The sequence below is a fragment of the Delphinapterus leucas genome, chromosome 17 (assembly GCF_059928025.1).
Source record: "Delphinapterus leucas isolate spDelLeu-1000000601 "Yukka" chromosome 17, BTC_Dleu_Yukka2, whole genome shotgun sequence".
Classification (NCBI taxonomy): Eukaryota; Metazoa; Chordata; class Mammalia; order Artiodactyla; family Monodontidae; genus Delphinapterus; species Delphinapterus leucas.
The window spans coordinates 20,695,288-20,714,942 of NC_143145.1; the positions used below are offsets into that span (position 1 = coordinate 20,695,288).

Here is a 19,655-nt window from a genome sequence, read left to right on the forward strand (position 1 = left end):
CTCCCTCAGGATTGACTTTGTAAGGACACTGGCTCCTTTCATGCTAATCCACTGAACTTTTGGAACGTAGCTGAGGCAGGGTATTTGAAAGAGAGCCTCTAGTTTCTACACTAGATTTAGAAGTGGCTGACTTATGGGCTCTTAACTCTTATTGATGGAGCAAGTTCAGAAAAAGGAAATGGATCCTTTTAAACCCAGTGGTTGGGCCCATAACGGCGAAAGAAGTCGTATATCCTCCTCCTTCCGCATTTTAAATTTCCATGTCTAGCCTTGAGTTTAAAATTGATGTGTTTGCTGCTTTGGTTGGAAAATTCTATTTTGAATTTATAGGCCTTGTCACTGCAGCTCTCCCCTGTAGGCTTAACAAGGGAAAGGTCAGGGCATCCCTGAGCTGGCAACTAATAACTCCTGCCTTAGTTAGTGGACATGTAAACAGTGTCGGGAGAATTGCTTCAGGCTGAGATTTCTAGCCCTGTGTATGTGGGGTCGCTGATCGCTTTTGTATTTTATTTTGGAAGACTGAGAAAGAGAAAAGAACACTTGACCCAGGTGGCAGATGGGTAGGAGCAGAGCCTGGAGTGTAGGTATATCCCTTGAGCTCCCACAGATGGGTTCTAGTGGGCATTTTCCATCCTTTAATGACGTGAGCCCTCCAGTAGCTTCTGCGGCACGTAAACCAAATCTGAGATGAGGCTTGCAGATGAGCTGGCTCCCTGATGTAAATATAGCTTTGGCTTCTTTGGGGTGGTGTGGGGAGGGGCCCTTAGATTTGTGAGCCTTGGCGGCTGGGCTAAGTGCCTCCCTCTTCCCTTTGTCTCTAGCATCCAACTGCTTCATTCCCTGGCCTTTGTGCCTTGAAAGTTGATGGCAAGTGTCTCCTCTCTCAGTCTCCGCGTAGGAATTGAGAGAGGATGGCACAACAGTTAACATACCTTCCAGAGGAAGTGGTGAATGTGAGATTGCCATGTGTGCCCACATTCACTTTTGAGGTCCTTTCAACCCCGAGACAGGTATAGCATAGGGCTGAGGTGCTCTATAGAATCACACCATCTGGGACGGTACGATGGTGGGTCCATCCTAAGCAAGACACAACCTTTCTGTACCTTAGTTTTCTCACCTATAAAACGGGTTTGTTATACAGATGAAATGAGATGATGTACATAAAGAACTTGGAACATTTCCGGGACTTCCCTGGTGGTCCAGTGGGTAGGACTCCGCACTCCCAATACAGGGGGCCCAGGTGCGATCCCTGGTCGGGGAACTAGATCCCGCATGTCACAAAATGAAGGTCCTGCGTGCTGCAACTAAGACCCGGCACAGCCTAAATAAATAAATAAGAACTTGGAACATTCCCTGACACAGAGTAAATGTTTTAAAAAATGTTAGTTATTCTTATATCATCATTCTTATTAGGTATTCTACAGAAACTTCAACACAGAAGTTCATGCTGGGACTGTCATAGGGTAGTCTCTTCGGTCTCAATTTTTCAACTGATCCCCTCACCCCCCAAACCCTCACCACACACACACACACACACACACACACACACACACACACACGTACACTCACCTCACCATGCCTTATCCTGGTGTTGCCCAAACTTTATACTACCTTCACAATTTTCCTAAATCCATGGACCACGTGTTCTATTGTTTAGTATTTTTCTTTAAATCAGCTTACTTTTCACTTTAATGAAACTATTTTTGAATAATTCTACTAGTACCTTTTATTGCTATAGCTACTAATATATATGTGTATATATTTTTGCTTCTCTGAGCTAAAATTAATAAAGAGTAGAATTTTTAAATGTTTGTCTCTGCACCTCCTAAAAGGACCTGGCCTTCCAGTGGTGTGTGTCCCACACTTGGAATCACTGCTCCGTCCATCCACTCTTCCCTGGCCTCAGAGTGCTGGCTCTCCCCTCTGTGCCTTTGCATCTACTGAGCCCTCTTTCTGTTAGGCCTCATTTCTGTTTATCCCCAGTGGATTCCTGGCCATCAAGGTCCTGATTCAATGTGACTCTGAGGCTTTCGTTGCTCTTCCAAGCAGCTGGTTGCTGCATCCTCTGGTCTCCTGGCATTTCTCATATCAGGCGAGGACCGATCATTCGCGTCTTGTTCTCTTGGTCATCTTGGTCTCCCTGCAGACTATGAACTCCTCCAAGAGAGAGAATGTATCTTACTCACCTCTGTACTCCCTTCGACTAGCAAGGTGTCTGTACACAGTAGGTGCCCAGTAATGGTGGAACCAAATGAATCTCCACAGATGGGAAATGGAAGCCTTCTATGTCGAGAGGTGACATGGTGGTGGAGTGTCCTTTGTGAAGTTGACGATGGGGGAAATTTTCCTGAAAACAAGACTGTCCATTTACCTCTCTTTTCCCCAATTCCTTCCCTCCTGCCTGCTTTCCCCCTGCCTCCCAGGTTATGAGCAGCCGTTTTCTGCCCTATGACAACATCATCACAGACGCCGTGCTCAGCCTTGACGAGGACACTGTGCTTTCAACCACGGAGGTAAGCAGCCTCACCAAGGAGGGGCGGAGTGCCTTGCGGGCAGTCGCCTCAAACCCCAAGGTGCCGGCGCCTCTTTTGCCCTTGCCTTGGCCAAGCCCAAAACGTTTTTCAAAACTTCCTGCAGAGTTGGTTTGAATCAACCCGGTTCCTGTGAGCACCTTGCCGCCACCTGGCACCCTGATGAGGGCATTTTCCCCTTTGTTTCCTCTGCTAATCGGTTCCTCATTTGCGAGGCTGCACCTCACCTCACCCCTCCCTCCTTTTGTTTGTTTGTTTGTTTGTTTTTAAACAGTGCAGGTGCAGGCAGGTGTGCAGAGGGACCCAGGGGAGGCGGGCAGGGGCACCTGTTTAGCATTTTCTTGAAACCACGCTCCGGGAGCCCATCTTTCCTGATTCTTCTAACGCCTGTGTGGGCGTGTGTTGACTCTGTTGGGGAACACACTATTCTGGGTTCTAAAGGCAGCTTTTCCATCTGGGTTGGAAGTGTGCATTTTCTTCAACCCACACGAGAGCAAACGGTTTCACTTGAAGGCTGAGATGGAGATCCCTGCTATTTCAGATGTTCAGATATTTGTGCCCCAAAATAAGATTGCGCAGAGCAATGTGTGAGGGGGAGGGAGAGAAGAGGAAAGATAGCTATGCTGGAAAACCAATTTTTACAACTCGAATGAGTATTGATCTCTGAAACCGCACTTAAAACCGTAGAGGGGACCAAAGACAGTTACACAAAAATGTAGTAGATCGCAAATACATTATTCATGGTCGCTGCTAAAAAGTTTGGAGACTTAGCTACTTATCCTGTTCCCCTTCTTTTATTCCTTTTTATTCGTAATCATTTTCTTTTCAGTTTAAATGTCGACACTTACCAGCAGGCGTTTTCCTGGTTGGCAGTCTGATTCTAATGGCCCGCTGCCCACATAGCCAGGACTCATGGTGACTTGGGCTAGCAGTCTCTGTGTCTCTTCAAATCCCATGGATGCTTCAAGTCTCCATCAAATGGAGTTCAGCAGACGTTCTGTGTAAGGGCAACCAAAATCACCCCAGGACAACGTGTCCTGCACCTCACCTTGGTCAAAGTCTTTCTATGCAGCCAAAGCTCTATAAATACTTGGTGAATGAGTGATGTTGGAGGGATGCGTGCTGCGCAGACTAAAGTGTGAGCACACAGCCAGTTGTGTCATGTGTGAGTCGGCAGGAGAAAGCAGCGGTGGGGGGGAAGGGGAGAGATGCTTAATGTTCAAAGAGAATGACTGCAGTGGAACACAAGGAACGGGTCGCTCCAGCCTGCGTTTTTTCTCCTGCTTCCTGCAAGGGAGGCTGGCATCCCCGGAACAAATTCATTCAACAGGTATTTATTGAGGGATGTCTTTGTTCTGGTCTCTGCCAGGTACTTTGATTGCACAGTTCCTGCCTGTAGCCGCCAGAGTCCTGGCAGCAAACAATTCAAATCAGGTGACTCAAATGAAGGGATTTAGTACGACTTAGGGAGGTGAGTGGAGTTAAAGGACGACACAGGAGAGGGAGAGGCACCTGGGGAGTGGCACGAGCTGGAAGCAGCTCCTACTTCTAGGCCTGAAGAAGTGAAGGAAGGAAACAGTGTTTCTGGTGTCCCTGAGAGGGGGAACTGGGGAGAAGAGGCTGCCCTACAAGAGCTATGACCATGGAGGGGTGTGGCACCTACCGGAACTCTGGGGCCAAAGCTGGGGTGGGAAGCAGGGGTGAAATACTGTCCTCTCTCTGTCCCACCTCCATTTTCCTGCCAGCAACGCGCATTGACCTAACCCAATCAGCGACCAGCTGGCAAGGAGGACCAGGTTATGCAGTCCACAGAGTTCCATTGTCTCAGGCGTAGGGCATGGCAAGAAGAGCGGAGAGTGGATCTCGGAGAGCAAAACAGAGGAAAGGCAGCACGTTGCCATGTGAAACGTATAGTCAAGACTACAGCATATACCTGAATCGTTACCCTATGACCTGAAGTATTGATTGATCTCTCATCTTCCGCTGGGCACAGAGCAAATGATCTCACACTCGGATTTGTTTCTCTCTGTCCCACGGTGAAATAACTTTCAGCTGCTGTGATGTAGCCACGTGCTGGTGAATTTCTTTTCAAAGAATAGCAATTCCAGCCTCTCAGTGCATGCTGGGAAGAACTTGTGCTGTATGTGGAGCAATTAGAAGTCAGCATGGGTTGAGCATGAGATGGAAATTTAAGAGGCTGGCCGTCTGGTTTGTTTACTTTTCTGGCTGAACAGTGGAGCAGTCATGTTGCCTGACATCGTGGAGGACAAGGGTTTCTCTTTTTTTTAGGTGAATAGATGTTGGTTCATTTTATTTCCCCTCTAAGGATTCTTAGCTTGTTTAAATGCCTCTCTGTAGTATTAAGGATAGATTTTTAAACAGTGTCCTATAAAGGGTGTTAGATAGAGTTGGTTTATAGTTATTTACACTTATCTGGGTTGCTTCAAATTCTCAAAAGAAAACCGATGTTAGTTTTTAAGAGGCCATAAGCTGACCTTTGCCTCCTTTGATGTGTTAATGAGCTGTGTGAAAGCAGAACTATCACAAGAATCATAGTTTTATTGGAATTTACTTTTGAGTTGCTTTGAAATGACTTGAAATGGCTTTGAGATAGTAAGGAATTCATGTGGTGAAAACGCCCCATCGGTGTATGCGTCTCCTTTTCAGAGGATAATGGAAAACGCGAGTGCTGACAGCCAGGCTGATTCTTTGACGACGGCCTGCATAATGTACTATCCCATCAGTTGGCACCATTAGTATTGAACACCAGTGATGATGTGCAGGTTATCATGACCTGCTTTCAGTTTTTTGGCAAATACTGTCCACTCCCCTGCTATCTTTTAACTTTGAGACGCCCCTTACCCCCCACGCTTCCTTAATGTGTGTCCCAACACCCTTCTTTTTTCCCCCCCAGGCATTATAGCTTTGGGGAAAAGGCTATATTGTTAAGGCTTTCTTATCTTGAGTCAGGGCACCAAACTAAATCTCCATAAAAATTTAAATTCATGGCTGTTTACAAAAATCGTGTCTTCTAACTAAGCCCCAAGAATTCAGAGATAAAAGGACCCTTACAGATCACCCAGGCCAGTGTTTCCCAAACCTAGGATTTCACTGACATGTTTACCTAGGATGAGGCTTAAAAAAAAAAAAAAAAAGAGTATGCTGTTTAAAGAAAAATATTAACTAAGTTATCGAATATGTGGTGGGAATGTGGGAAAAGGAGCGATGATGGTTATGCATATGGTGAAAGCTTGGGGGAAATACTGATCTAGGCTTATTTGCTTTGTCTTGTAATTGAGGTAAAATTCACGTAGCATAAAATTAACCATCTTCAAACGTATATGCTTATTACCTCTACTTCATTCTGAAACGTTTTCATTACCCTAAAAGGAAACCCTGTATCCATTAATCAGTCAGTCCCTATCCTTTGGAGCCACCAATCTGTTTTCCATGTCTATGGATTTGTGTATTCTGGGCACTTCTTGTAAGTGGAATCATACAATATGGGGCCTTTTGTGTGTGGCTTCTTTCACTCAGCATAGCGTTTTCAAGGTCTGTCCATGTCGTGGCATGCATACGCATCAGTGGCTCATTCCTTTCTACAGCTGAATAATGTTCCATTGAATGGATATACCACGTTTGGTTTATTTATTGATGAGTTGATGGCGTTTGGGTTGTTTCCAGCTTTGGGCTATTGTGCACAGTTATTTGCTCTGCTTTTGAACCCCTGGGAGGTCAGGAACTGGACTCGCCAACATCACTCAGCCACCCAGCCACCATCACCGTGCCAAGACTTGAAATATCTGTGGAATAAATGAAAATTCCGTATGCCTTGCTTATCAAGAAGAGATAGGGCAAAGGTTGTTGGGTGCATGTGTAACCTGTATAAGATAAATTGTTTTCAACACTGTAGCCACAGAGCTAGAAGGGAAGCGATGATAACAGTACACACCAAATCTGAAACCAGATGGCTTGGGTTCAGATCTCGGCTCTGCCACTTACTAACTCAGAAAAGTTATTTGAACCTCCATATCCTTAGCTCCCCTCTCTGTAAACTGGACACTCTAAAATTACCTACTTCACAGGGCTACTGTGAGGATGAAATGAGTTAAAATATGTAAGTTCTTACAACCATGCCTGTTGTATTATAAGCATTACACAATTATGACCATTATATGATGGTTTGCTGTTACTGGGTTTCTTTTGGGGGGGGGTTGTTTTGTTTTTACTTTCTGTATGTTGTTTTATGTGTCATTCATCAAAGAATCATAGAAAGTCAAAAGTGAGTTTATACATTTGAAAACAGACTATTTGTTAATTACACATGTTAGTTTGTAGCAGGTTCAGAAGTACTTGCTTTGGGTTATTTTGAGCACTAGGAGGTCATTTCACTGCATTTCCTTTAAAAATAATCTTGGCCTGTCCCCACTTGTTCCTAGTGATTCTTCAATGTGGATGTGTTCTCTAAATGTCCTCGCACTGAGCATCTTCACACCTGAGAGGCCTGAATGACTGTTCTTGATGATATCTGCTTTGTATGCCTGTTAGAACCCGTGTGCTTTTTAAACATCTTTTCTCTGGCTTTTAAGTGGATGCTTTGATTTTAGTCACTCTGGCTTTGCTGTGTGCTGGTGATGATGTATGCTCTATATTCATACTGTAGATGTATATAGAAAATCTGCTCCTGTTTATAAAACAGATGCATTTATGCCTGCCATCAATCAGTGGTCACTTATCTTTTGGAGGTTGGGGGAGGGAAGCAACTGATTTTTTGACTTTTTAGCTTGAGTAGACTGGATTTCTAAAGGACATATCCACCAATGTATTTTTTTTCCTTCTTTCATTTCCAAACTAATCTGAAGTTTCTCTAACAGAAAACATTAAAATGTGCATAATTACGGGGCCAAATGTCAAGCAGTCAGTTTAATTGGCTGATGAAGACATGGAATTAATGTTTTGCAACAGTCCCGGGATTTCACATTACGAATTAGCAGGGGGAAGGTGATGTTTTGTTGACATTTGTTAACACCGTTGATTGCTTGTTTGGCTTGTGTTCTGCCTGCAGGTGGATTTTGCGTTCACCGTGTGGCAGAGCTTCCCCGAGAGGATTGTAGGGTACCCTGCACGCAGCCATTTCTGGGACAACTCGAAAGAGCGGTGGGGCTACACGTCCAAGTGGACGAACGACTACTCCATGGTGTTGACGGGAGCTGCTCTTTACCACAAGTGAGGAGTTTGGACGACTTATATTGCTTTTTATATGAGTTTCTGGCTGCTGCAGAGATGGGAACTTGGGCCAAATCTTGTTAACAACCTTAATGGAAATTAGTTTGGAAAATCCCCATTTCAATTCTGCTGATGTGGCCAACGTGTATCTTTGAAATCAGTAAAACCTCTTGGCTTATGGCATCTTTAGAAACTATGGTAGAGCAGCATCTTCAGCGACTCTGAGGTGTGGAGACGTACTCAGGGTGTATTGAGTAACTGAATGTGTAGAAGAACAACAAAGTAAACGCTTAATTGAGCACCTCCAGCACTGTTCTAGGTGCTTAGGATTTACCGCTGAGTAAAATAGGAAAAAAATTATCTGCCCATACAGGTTTTGTATTCTAACAAGGGGAGAGGCAATATACATAATAATTCTATAATATATTAAGAGAGAGGCTTCCCTGGTGGCGCAGTGGTTAAGAATCCGCCTGCCGGGCTTCCCTGGTGGCACAGTGGTTGAGAGTCCGCCTGCCGACGCAGGGGACTCGGGTTCGTGCCCCGGTCCGGGAAGATCCCACATGCCGCGGAGCGGCTGGGCCCGTGAGCCACGGCCGCTGAGCCTGCGCGTCCGGAGCCTGTGCTCCGCAACGGGAGAGGCCACAACAGTGAGAGGCCCGCGTACTGAAAAAAAAAAAAAAATCCGCCTGCCCATGCAGGGGACACGGGTTTGAGCCCTGGTCCGGGAAGATCCCACATGGAGTGGAGCAACTAAGCCCGTGCGCTGCAACTACTGAGCCTGCTCTCTAGAGCCCACGAACCACAACTACCGAAGCCCGCGTGCCACAACTACTGAAGCGTGCGTGCCTAGAGCCCGTGCTCCTCAATGAAGAGTAGCCCCCGCTCGCTGCAACTAGAGAAAGCCCACGTGCAGCAATGAAGACCCAACACAGCCAAAAATAAATAAAATAAAAATAAATAAATTAAAATATATATCTCTTAGGAGATAAGACAAAGCAGAGCAGGGCAAAGGTGGAGAAGGGGCAGGTTGGGGGTGATCCTCACTGAACGGATGAGATTTGAGTGGAGACTTGAAAGGAGAAAGGAAGTCAGCCAGGAGAACACCTGTAGGAGGAGTGCTCTGGCGTGGGGAACAGTGTGAAAGGATGCCCTGAGACAGGATGCTGGAGGAATATCCAGAAGACCGATGTGACCAGAGTGGAGTGAGGGGCAAGCAGGTGAGAGAGGTCATGGGATCCCGGATGCAGGACCCTACTTTCCATCATGAGGACTTGACAGTCTTCTAAGTTACGTGGGGAGCCGGTGCAGGGGTGTGAGCAGAGCAATCCTTCTTATGTTTTAGGCATCTACTGTGAAGGCTGTGGCGAAGATAGACTATAAGGGGGCCATGGGAGAAGCAGGGAGACTTATTAGGAGGTGACTGACATTATCTAGGCAAGAGATGATGGAGCCTGGGTCAGGAAGTGAGCAACAGACGTGGGAAGGTAGTGATCAGATTGTGGGCATATTTTGAAAATGCTCCAGCATGATGTCCTGACAGTTTGGGTACAGAGTTTGATGACTCTTAGGGTTTTTGACCTGAAGAGCTAGAAGTATAGAGTAGTAAGCCATCAACAGAGTTGGGGAAAGGCGTAGATGGAATAGGTATTAGGGAAAATACAGGAGTTCAGTCTTGGGCATGTAAGGACATTTAAAAGAGTGTGTTGAAAAAGTCAGGGATGGAGATATAAATTTGGGAGCTGTTTGCATAGATTTGGTCTTTAAAGCTAGGAGACTCAGGTAAGATGGCCAAATTCATGAGTGTAGAAGGCTGATGTTCCTGACTCAATCATTATTGAAATCCCCTCCTTAGTAAGGTGAACACACCAATCTTAACCTGGTCTTTTTTAGAAAAAAAATAGAGAATCCTGTCATCTCAAGGATGGAGTTGGAAATGCACAAGGTATAAGCATTTAGGGTGACTGAATTTTGATCTCAAGACTCCACCTCTTTCTTCCCGCCACCACCATTCAGTGAATCAAATTCATTCAAATGATTTTTCCAGTAAACATATGCTATATATTCCTCCAAAAAAAATACTAGGGTGAGAAATAATTCAAATAAATTGTGGGTTCTCCATAATGATTGACCACCAGACTGATTGGGGTTTTGCTCTAACAGTGTTGAAACACATGGCTTACAGGCCAGAAAAGATGGAATGGTTCTACTGCTGAACTCAGAGTTATGGGATAGTATTGAATACAGTTCTGATTAAACCAATAATTAAAATTGTAAAGCAACTTGTAATGATATGTGGATCACATGTAAGTAACTTCTCCTGACATCTAAGTATTCGGTTTCTAACCAACCAGCCTAATATTAAAGTTAGCCTGGGCAAGCAATAGCTCCATCTGTGTGTTTCTCTGTACCTTGTTTCCTTATCTGTAGTACCTACATCATAGGTTTCTTCTAAGGATTAGGTGAGGCATTTCTTGTAAAGTACTTTAGAACATTAGCTGGTATATAGTATTTACCATATAAATGACAATTGTCGTCATCATCAACCATGACATGTTTAGGGATTCAAAGAATGAGTATGTGGTTTCTGACAAAGAAGACCACCTGTTATTTTATAATGATGGCCCCTGCTGAAGCCTGTCTTTGGTTTGTACAGATATTATCACTACCTTTACACACATTACCTGCCAGCCAGCCTGAAGAACATGGTGGACCAGCTGGCCAACTGTGAGGACATACTCATGAATTTCCTGGTGTCCGCTGTGACAAAATTGCCTCCGATCAAAGTGACCCAGAAGAAACAGTATAAGGAGACAATGATGGGACAGGTAAGAGAAGGAGAACTCTCCCCCCTTGCTTTCCTCACTGGTGACTCAGTCTGAGGTAATGAGGACTCACTGTTCCTCTAGGAAGCATAATGAGAAGATATCGGGAAACAAACCACATGCAAAAGCTCTGAGGGAGTGTACGTTTGGACGTGGGTAATTGGGAAGATGTAAGTCAAGAGTATCTTTATGTCAAAGAGTATAAAAGCTGTCTAAATTGGTGCAGCCACTATGGAGAAAAGTATGGAGGTTCCTTAAAAAACTAAAAATAGAGTTACCATATGATCTAGCAGTCTCATTCCTGGGCATACCTCCAGAGAAAACTCTAAATCGAAAATACCCATGTACCCCAATATTCATAGCAGCACTGTTTACAAAAGCCAAGACATGCAAGCAACCTAAGTGTCCATCGACAGATGAATGGATAAAGAAGATGTGACATTTTATATATATATATATATATATATATATATATATATATATATATGCAATGGAATATTAGCCATGAAAATGAATGAAATAATGCCATTTGCAGCAACATGGATGGACCTAGGGATTATCATACTAAGTGAAGTAAGTCAGAGAAAGACAAATACCATATAATATTGCTTATATGTGGAATCTTAAAAAATGATACAAATGAACTTATTTACAAAACAGAAGTAGACTCACAGACATAGAAAACAAACTGTGGTTACCAAAGGGGGTAGTGGGTGTGGGGAGAGATAAATTAGGAGTTCAGGATTAACAGATACACACTACTATATATAAAATAGGTAAACAACAAGGACCTACTGTCTAGCACAGTGAACAATACTCAGTATCTTGTAATAACCTATAATGGAAAAGAATCTAAAAAAGAATATATATCTGTATAACCGAATCACTTTGCTGTACACCTGAAACTAACACAACATTTATACTTCAATAAAAGTTGTATAAAAAAATAAAAGCGCTCATGTGACCTACCAGGTGGCATAAGAAAGACGTCTCTTCTCCAGAGTTAAAGACCTAAAGGGAATTTATGCAAGTTTATTTTAGGTGTTTTATTGAGTGGCTAGTAATGCTCTCAACACAGCCTCCTAATGGCTGCTCTTGAGTCGGATGCGCATTGTGGAGGCAGATGGGGAGTCATAGTACTTGGCTTTCAGTTCTAGAGCCAGCACTTCGTTGCTGTAGGCAAGTCAGTTACCTTCCAAAACTCAGTTGTCTCGTCTTCAAAATGGAAATGGTGAAATCTACCTCACAGCGTTGAGGTCAGACGTATGAAAGCGTTTGCCAAAGTAAAATACAGTGTTGAGTCACAAACGATTACTACTAAAGATACTTTCAGCAAAATATAATCTTTCTCTTTTTACAAGTAAGAAAACTAGGACCCAGAGAATTTAAGCATATTGCCAGAAGTCACCCAGGATTAGAGACAACTTGGAATTGAATCCCGGCCTCTGTTTCTTCCACTATTTATTCTTCTACCCCTCAGGGTCCTTTTATTCATCTTGGACAGAGCTCAGTACTCTATGTACGAAATCAAAAACCATTAGACCATTTAGATCTACCCAAGTTAAATCATGGAGAATCCAGCAGGATTTGAGTCAACCTAAAAGGACATACTTATGTAGTTATATCAGTTCAATTTGGGGGGTTTTCCATGTACCTTGTTCTAACAGTTACTGAAAATCACATATAAATCCAGCTTTTGCAGAGGAAAATGTAACCAGGCCTCATGTTAACACAATTGATGGTTTTTCATTCACTGAATTTAGTAAAAGCAAAAAATTTACAGGATTTTAAGTTTATAAAATTTAATAATTTAATATTTACCAAATATGTACAGGTTATCAGGCATTGGTCTAGGTACTAGGTACTGGACAAAGCAAAGAATCTAGTAGAAAATTCTATTTCCCTCTAACTACTAAAAGGACAGGCGAGAGGATTTACAAGAATTTGTCATTTTTAAGACTGAAAGACTTTTCAAATTCAAGCAGAATGTATTGAGTACCCATGCATATTCATATTTATTATCTCATTTAAAGATACACCATTCCTTTAATATTGTTAACTCAGAGTCCTCTGGACTCCCCTGAGGTTATACACAAATTAGGGGTGGAACTCATAACGTATGGTTTCTTAGGGGTTGGTTTTTTACTCTTTTCATAGATTTGCCTAATTCTACCAAACCAATATTTCTAGTGACTTTACACATCTTTTGGAACAAATCTAAATTTAGGCTTAGGTCTAACTAGACGTATCTAGCTAGATATGTGCTATATTTGCCCCCTTCTTCCCATGATATACACTAGTTTATTGAATGTTTGTGTGATTGGTGAAGTAAATGGATATCGTGCTCTAAAATTATGCCTTTATAACACAGGAAGGATATCTTCTGTAATATGTTGGTTGACCCAAAATAAATGTTAAAATCAAGAGTCAAAAAAGAGACTTGAATGATTCACTTGGGCTCTTTTTTTTTTTTCATTTGTAAGAGAATAAGAATGAGCTTAGGCTCTTGACAGTGTTTCCCTTTGAGGATGTGAGCACTCACCGGGATGTAGTGGGTCTAGCCCTTTGGGAATAAGTGGGCCAATCAGAAATGGCCTGCAAGCTCATCCCAAATTAGGAGAAAAATGGAGGTACCTTTGGGACTTCCGGCTCTGATATGGACTCAACTGGTCAGCTTAATTTGATGCTCTCTCTGATTTACCAAGCAGAGTTCCTCTGGTACAAAAGGTAAAGAATGAAACCTGAGTTCTGCCCCTTTCTAGCCCTGAACAAACAATTTTAACTTCCTTGAACCTGCTTCCTCATCTGTACGGCGGAGATGTTATTACCTGGGTAGATAACTCGACCAGGTTGCTGCAAAGCTCAAATGAGCTCATGAAAACACTTTACAAATAGTGTTTTGTTTGTTGTTCTGCTGCTCCGAGATAACTTGACATTTGTATTTACCTTCGATGCTTTCTTTCAAGCATGTTGACACTTGTGGTTTTAAAGTGACTCAGTGATTCTCACAGCAAAATGTACCTTCCTATGAAAGTATTTTCTAGCAATGCATGAGGATGCAAACACATTACACACACACACACACACACACACACACACACACACACATATACATATATATACACCATTCAACAGTGGCCTATTGACATAAATGAGTTTATGGGGTTTTTTCCACATAATTGGGCAGCCCACCTTTTCCTTGTTTCATAAAAACACGATTTTAAAGACATTATGCTTAGTTGATCTATTTAAATTTCAGCACTCAAGTCACTTAAGGCATTCTTTTAAATCAATGTCAGTCATTTAAATGGTCTAAAAATATTTAACCAACCTTAGGGTCAACATGGAGAGCTGAAGAGACGGCAGCCATCTTTCTACTTACCCAGAATCAACCAAATTAACAGGGGGGTTTCAGAAAATTATCTGTGAAACCATAAGTACATTATTAGTCACCGCATTTGCTCCCAAGTGCAAAGAAAAGTTTTATGTTTAGTGACCACAGCAGTTTCATGGACCAGAGAATGTGTCAGTCCCTATGGATCTTTGTATGTTTGGGGCATTGGGAAACATGGCAGGTCTCGGGAAAATCTTCTGGCGAGGCTGAAAATCCGGATCCATGCTTGCGTCTTCACCAGGCACGTGGATGGGGCCGCGTGGTGGCCAGGCCAGACCCTGAGCCCTACTGCGTGCCCGTTAAGCCTGACTTCGTTTTCGGCCGTGTGTCCATCTCACCTGGCGCCTGTCTCATCGTCTTCCTTCTTTCTCTCCCTTTCCCCAGACCTCTCGGGCTTCCCGCTGGGCTGACCCTGACCACTTTGCCCAGCGACAGAGCTGCATGAATACGTTTGCCAGCTGGTTTGGCTACATGCCGCTGATCCACTCTCAGATGAGGCTCGACCCCGTCCTCTTTAAAGACCAGGTCTCTATTCTGCGGAAGAAATACCGAGACATCGAGCGACTTTGAGGAACCTGGCCGAGTCGGGGGAGGGGAGCAAGAAGGGCCAGAGGATGGGGTCAGCGGCTCTCTCTTCCCCGTGCACATCCGCTCAGCAGCGGAGCTAGATTGTGCCAAGTATCCAAATAAACTAAGATGATCAAAGTGACAAAAAAAAGAATATAAAGGAAAATAAAAAGGCCAATGGAAACTCTACTCCTGACTCGTGGGACTGCACAGGACTGCCCCAGACTCACCTCACTGGCTTCTATGTCCCAAGACTAGGTTGTGTACAGTTTAATTATGGAACATTAAATAATTATTTTTGAAATGATTGCTATGCAGGTTTAAACTTTTTTAATGATCAAAACTATTAAAAACCAGAGTTCTTTCTTTAATCAAAATCGTGTTGGTTGTGGATATTTCAAAGCTGCTGCTCCTCTTTCACAGACAGCATTGCCGTCGGTCACGCGGGGTGCCCTGAAGTTTCGAAAAGCTCGGACTTCATGGAAAAAACCATAAGTCACTCTACCCCATGTCAAGAAATAGCCAAGCATAACTAAGACAAGTTCATGACTCAGCATTGCCAGAGCAAATTGTTTTCCATTTTGAATTTGCAGATCCACTTGAACTTTTATCCCTAAAATGTTGCTGCATGAGAAGAAGTATAATGACCTCCAGGTAGACAGTTCTAACTGAAAACTTTATGTTGAGATAAAGATGATCATCTTTTTCATTGCAGGCTTGCGGGAAGTTAGTACCAAGAAAACGCTAGTGTAATTAAGAAATGTTCAGTTTACACAAGGAACCATGCAAACAATCCACCAGCATATTAGTGAGATGGACGTATTGACCCACAATAGTAACCTAGTGCTTTTCACGGGGGTGGGTTAGATTACACATTCAACCACTGACACACATCTGCTTAGGGCTGGGGAAAGGCTTTGGTTTCAAGGCAAAGGAAGAATGAGTATATCGTTGGCTCGGCAGGAGTCACAAGACAAGCTCTTTTCATGGTTGTGAAAACCTCGTTTCAGAAGCTTCCCTATTGAAGAGGAAGTAATAATGTTGAAATTCCCACCATTGAACTTGAGGATTGCTGAGAAGTAAACAGAGGGTGCGTTGGGACCCTGATACCACTTTTAGCCAAACAGTGTTTTGAACGAGAATCTGGCAAACAAAATAATCAGAAACAAATGTGAATACTGTTTTATTTCATTTTAATTTTTAAATCTGTAGAATCTGTAGTTTAGTCGTGCTTCTTGTTAAAAAGAACATTTCTGTCCCTGGAAATGCTGCTTTGAGCTTCTGATCATTATAAAATTGCAATTACAAACTGAAAAAATATATATATCCCTTAACTCCATTATAAAAGATGGAGACTTCTGAGATTAGACGCTTGCTTCTACTTGGAAGAGGCAAGAGAGAATAAAGAAGAGAAAGACTTATTGGGTCCTCTTATGCTGAATAAACAAGAAGCACTTTAATTTTTTTTTCTTTTTTTTGCCCCTAAACTCTCATGCATCTCATAAATGTGTTTCCAGCATTGGGTTAGAAGAAAGTCTCATCACAGAATTCTGTTCAAGTGCCTGGCTTAGGTCAGTGGAAACCGTAAATCCAGGAGACTTGAACTCATCCTTGTTTTATAGACATCTGGAAGTGAGAAAGGAACTTTCAAAGAGAATGCAAGGAGGGAGAGAGCTTTGAGCACTGGAGAGGTGACTCGATATGCTACCTAGTGACAGCAAGGACCAAAGCCCACGTGTCCTGATTCTGTGTTGTGAGTGGTGCACAGGCAATGAACTTCAATGAAAGACGGGCTTTTCTCTGCAGCCTGGTGACTCAGAAGAGCTCCCTAAATCTCTCTCTTATCCATTTTGACCCAGCCTTAGCCCACTCTCATACATGTGACATTTTCTGCTAAGTGGATATGACTATCTCTTAAGTATTTATTGAAAAATAATTCTTAGGTCCATGGTGCTTGCACTCGTTTCCTTCTATAAAATGCCCAAATAGGTTTCATGCTGTTTAAGTTGCAACACTCAGCAACTTAAAAGGTTAGCAGTTAATCCTTATTCATCTGGCCTTTGCAAGTTTGTATTTAATTATTGAGGTGTGCCAAATTATTCTTGTATCTTTCTCCTTTGCAAAAATGAATGTGATGTTTTTGTTAAATGACCCCCAAGCTGACTTGCAACTCATGTTGTCATCTTGGCTTGCAGATCTGTGTCCTTCATTGTACCAGTCAGTCACATGAATGGATTGAGGGAACTGTTTTGTCCGATTTACTGTCGCAAAACTCACAGGGCATATTCTCCACAAACAATGTATGTTATGTGGAAAAAAAAAAAAAGATGCTAGTTATAAATGACAATAGGGTCTGACATACTTTTCAGCCACTTGAAATCTCCAAGGTTTCATTTTATGTCATTCTCAGAGCACATCTCTTTGGAATGCTGGCCAGTATGTTCTTGTCCCATTTTGAACCTACATCTGGGAATAGAACAATGCTTAGCAAATCAGCAAGGCCCAACAGTAAGAGGTAATTTTAATTCACTTAGGCAAGAGTTGTATTTCACAGCAAGTTGACAAATCATAGCCATCTCTGTAGGACGTCAGGAGTTATATCTCAGTCAACTTCAATGATAACCAGGAGTCCCGAAGTCAGCCAACATGAACTGGGAAGAAGCCAAGACCAGAGAGTACAGTGCCTGCCAACCATGTAATGAATTTCATGCAGAAACTCCATAGAGGACTCGGCCACTTATGATTTCCACACAATATCTTTTTCCAGCTCCACATTAGGATATATGATCTTAAAAATAATTTTTTTAAAGCCGACTTAGGTGTTCATGCAAAACGGCTTATACAAATCAAGTTTACATATACATGAACCATATCACCTTTGTTGAAAACAACAAAATGACCCAAAATTGAGGCTGTAGAGAAAAATCCATGAAATAATCATTGTAGTCATGTCACAAAAGATAACCTAGCTAGGTAGGCCTACCTAAAATTGAGGCTGTAGAGAAAAATCCATGAAATAATCATTGTAGTCATGTCACAAAAGACAACCTAGCTAGGTAGGCCTACCTGGACATATCATATTGGCACACTTTGCAATAGGATGCTTCAGAAGAAGTGGAATATCTGCTAGGTGGAATTTTATGTGCATTACACATTAATTTTTTCTTGTTCCAAATGGTGCTCAAAGAAGGATCAATCTCAATTGCTTCCTTCAATTTTTATTTTGGAGTGATTTTTGTTTTTCATTTATAGTAGGCTATGTTAGCCTTTACTTTAACGATTCTGGAAACCTGGGTACTTGAAGGGATATTATGCTGGTAGCCTTTCATAAAGGTTACTGAACTTTAATTATCAGGGGTGAGCTGAATGAATGTGAATAGATCTAGATACTATTGGGGGGGAAAAAGAGCTCTTGATTTAAGAAGTAAAGAAATATTAATCAAACCTGTTTAAAGAGTGGGAGTAAGGAGAAGGCAGCCCACCAGCTTAGAATCTGAATAAGACTTGCTGGACCAGCTGAATTATGGATGCAAAAGCCGAGGCAAACTTCCCAGACCTGAAAGTGTCTTATGTTCCCTTAGGTCTCTGAGAGCTCCAGTTTTAAAAAGGACCCGTTATTACCATGAACTCTCAAATTAAAATGTCCTGTCTTCTAATAGTTAAGATCATTGATGCACAGCCAGTACAGGGCTTCAGTTGCTGAATTCCTTTACCTTGTTTCCATTGGCAGTGATGATGGACAAGAACCTTTCGGGTGGCTTTGTCATTCTTGGCCAGATTTAACCAAGAAAGCTTTCGCCGCTGGCCTCATTCTCTCAGGCATGATTGAGGGGGACATAGTTGTTCTGACTTGAGTTCTCAGTGAATAAGTATTAATACCAGACTGTGCCGAACTTGCCTCCTTCTGTCTTAGAACTTCAGCAAGTACACAGTCAATTACTCCTTGACTCCAATCCTACTTTAAAAGAATGGGATCGAGCATCCTAAGAACACCATCTCACCCGTCAATTCAGTAACGCTGTCCAGAAGCTGTGGCTAGAAAAGCTGCTGTTTACAGTATCGTCTTTTTTATTTTTGGCCGTGCTGGGTCTTAGTTGCGGCCTGTGGGATCTGTAGTTGCAGCATGCGGGGTCTTTAGCTGTGGCATGCGAACCTTAGTTGCAGCATGTGGGGTCCAGTTGCCTGACCAGGGCTCTAACCCAGGCCCCCTACATTGGGAGTGCAGAGTCTTAGCCACTGGACCACAAGGGAAGTCCCTACAATATATTCTTGATAATAAAGGTGACCCCTGAAAACCATCTCCCCTTTTAAAACCCTTTCCAAAAATCAAAGGATTTTATTTCCATGATTTTTACTTAGCAGGGATTGACTGTAGTTGTCACTAATATAAAGTTCCAGGATGTTCCATATCAAGAGCCTAGATGAGCTACCCAGATTTTGCCCAATTAAATAGATGAGGGAGGCTGTAATATCCTCTGGGAAAGAAACGAGTGGGAACCATCAAGAAAGCCGGCAGATTAGCAGGGTCTCACCCTTGTTTAAAATCAAGTCAAGCTAGCCTTTCCGTCACTCTATTTTAGTAATGATTTGCCTTTTAGGCCTCAAAGGCCATTTGATTTCTGCAATAGTTCTCTGTTCTCCTCTTATAGGAATACATCCCTTTCCTTTTGGTTGTAATTATTACTAAAATTAGGGCCATGCAGATGACCTGGTTACCATGTAATGAACCTTGTATATTTATTTTGAGAGAAAAATATGTATAGGATATGTTGAGGGGTGGAAGAAAGATGTGGAAAACTGGAACTATTTTAGGTGGCAAGTTGTAAAGAAAAGAAAAAGTATACCTTATTTTGTATACGATGTACATTTGGGACAGTTTTCTAATATGTTGCCAATGTTTTTGTAGTGTCACCACAGGTCTTTTCTGAAGTGTTTTCCCCATTTGTTACAGACAATTAATGAGTTAGTGCAATTAAGCCCTGAAGTGTGTGTGTGAGAGAGAGCCTGTGAGAAAATACAAAGCCATAGATCTTGATTTACTTCACTGACCTGTGTAACTTTATGTCTGGGTTTTACCATCCGAGATAGATTATTTTATAGAGAGTGTCACCAAAG

General features: G+C 42.5%; 1 protein-coding gene across 4 annotated transcripts in view; it reads left to right on the forward strand.

Annotated features, from left to right (window-relative positions):
• The window catches only part of EXT1 (exostosin glycosyltransferase 1), a 299,373-nt gene that overhangs the window by 274,731 nt on the left and 4,987 nt on the right, over positions 1–19,655 (forward strand). For 2 of the 4 annotated variants that reach the window (XM_089898798.1, XM_022555553.3), the window contains 4 exons: positions 2,424–2,513; positions 7,597–7,757; positions 10,411–10,582; positions 14,358–14,847. In XM_089898798.1, the coding sequence (XP_089754924.1) occupies positions 2,424–2,513; positions 7,597–7,757; positions 10,411–10,582; positions 14,358–14,543 (609 nt within the window). In that variant the 3' untranslated portion in view covers positions 14,544–14,847. Of the gene's footprint in view, positions 1–2,423; positions 2,514–7,596; positions 7,758–10,410; positions 10,583–14,357; positions 14,848–19,655 lie in introns of those variants that run through there. The other 2 variants (XR_016388355.1, XM_089898797.1) reach the window with 1 other exon arrangement.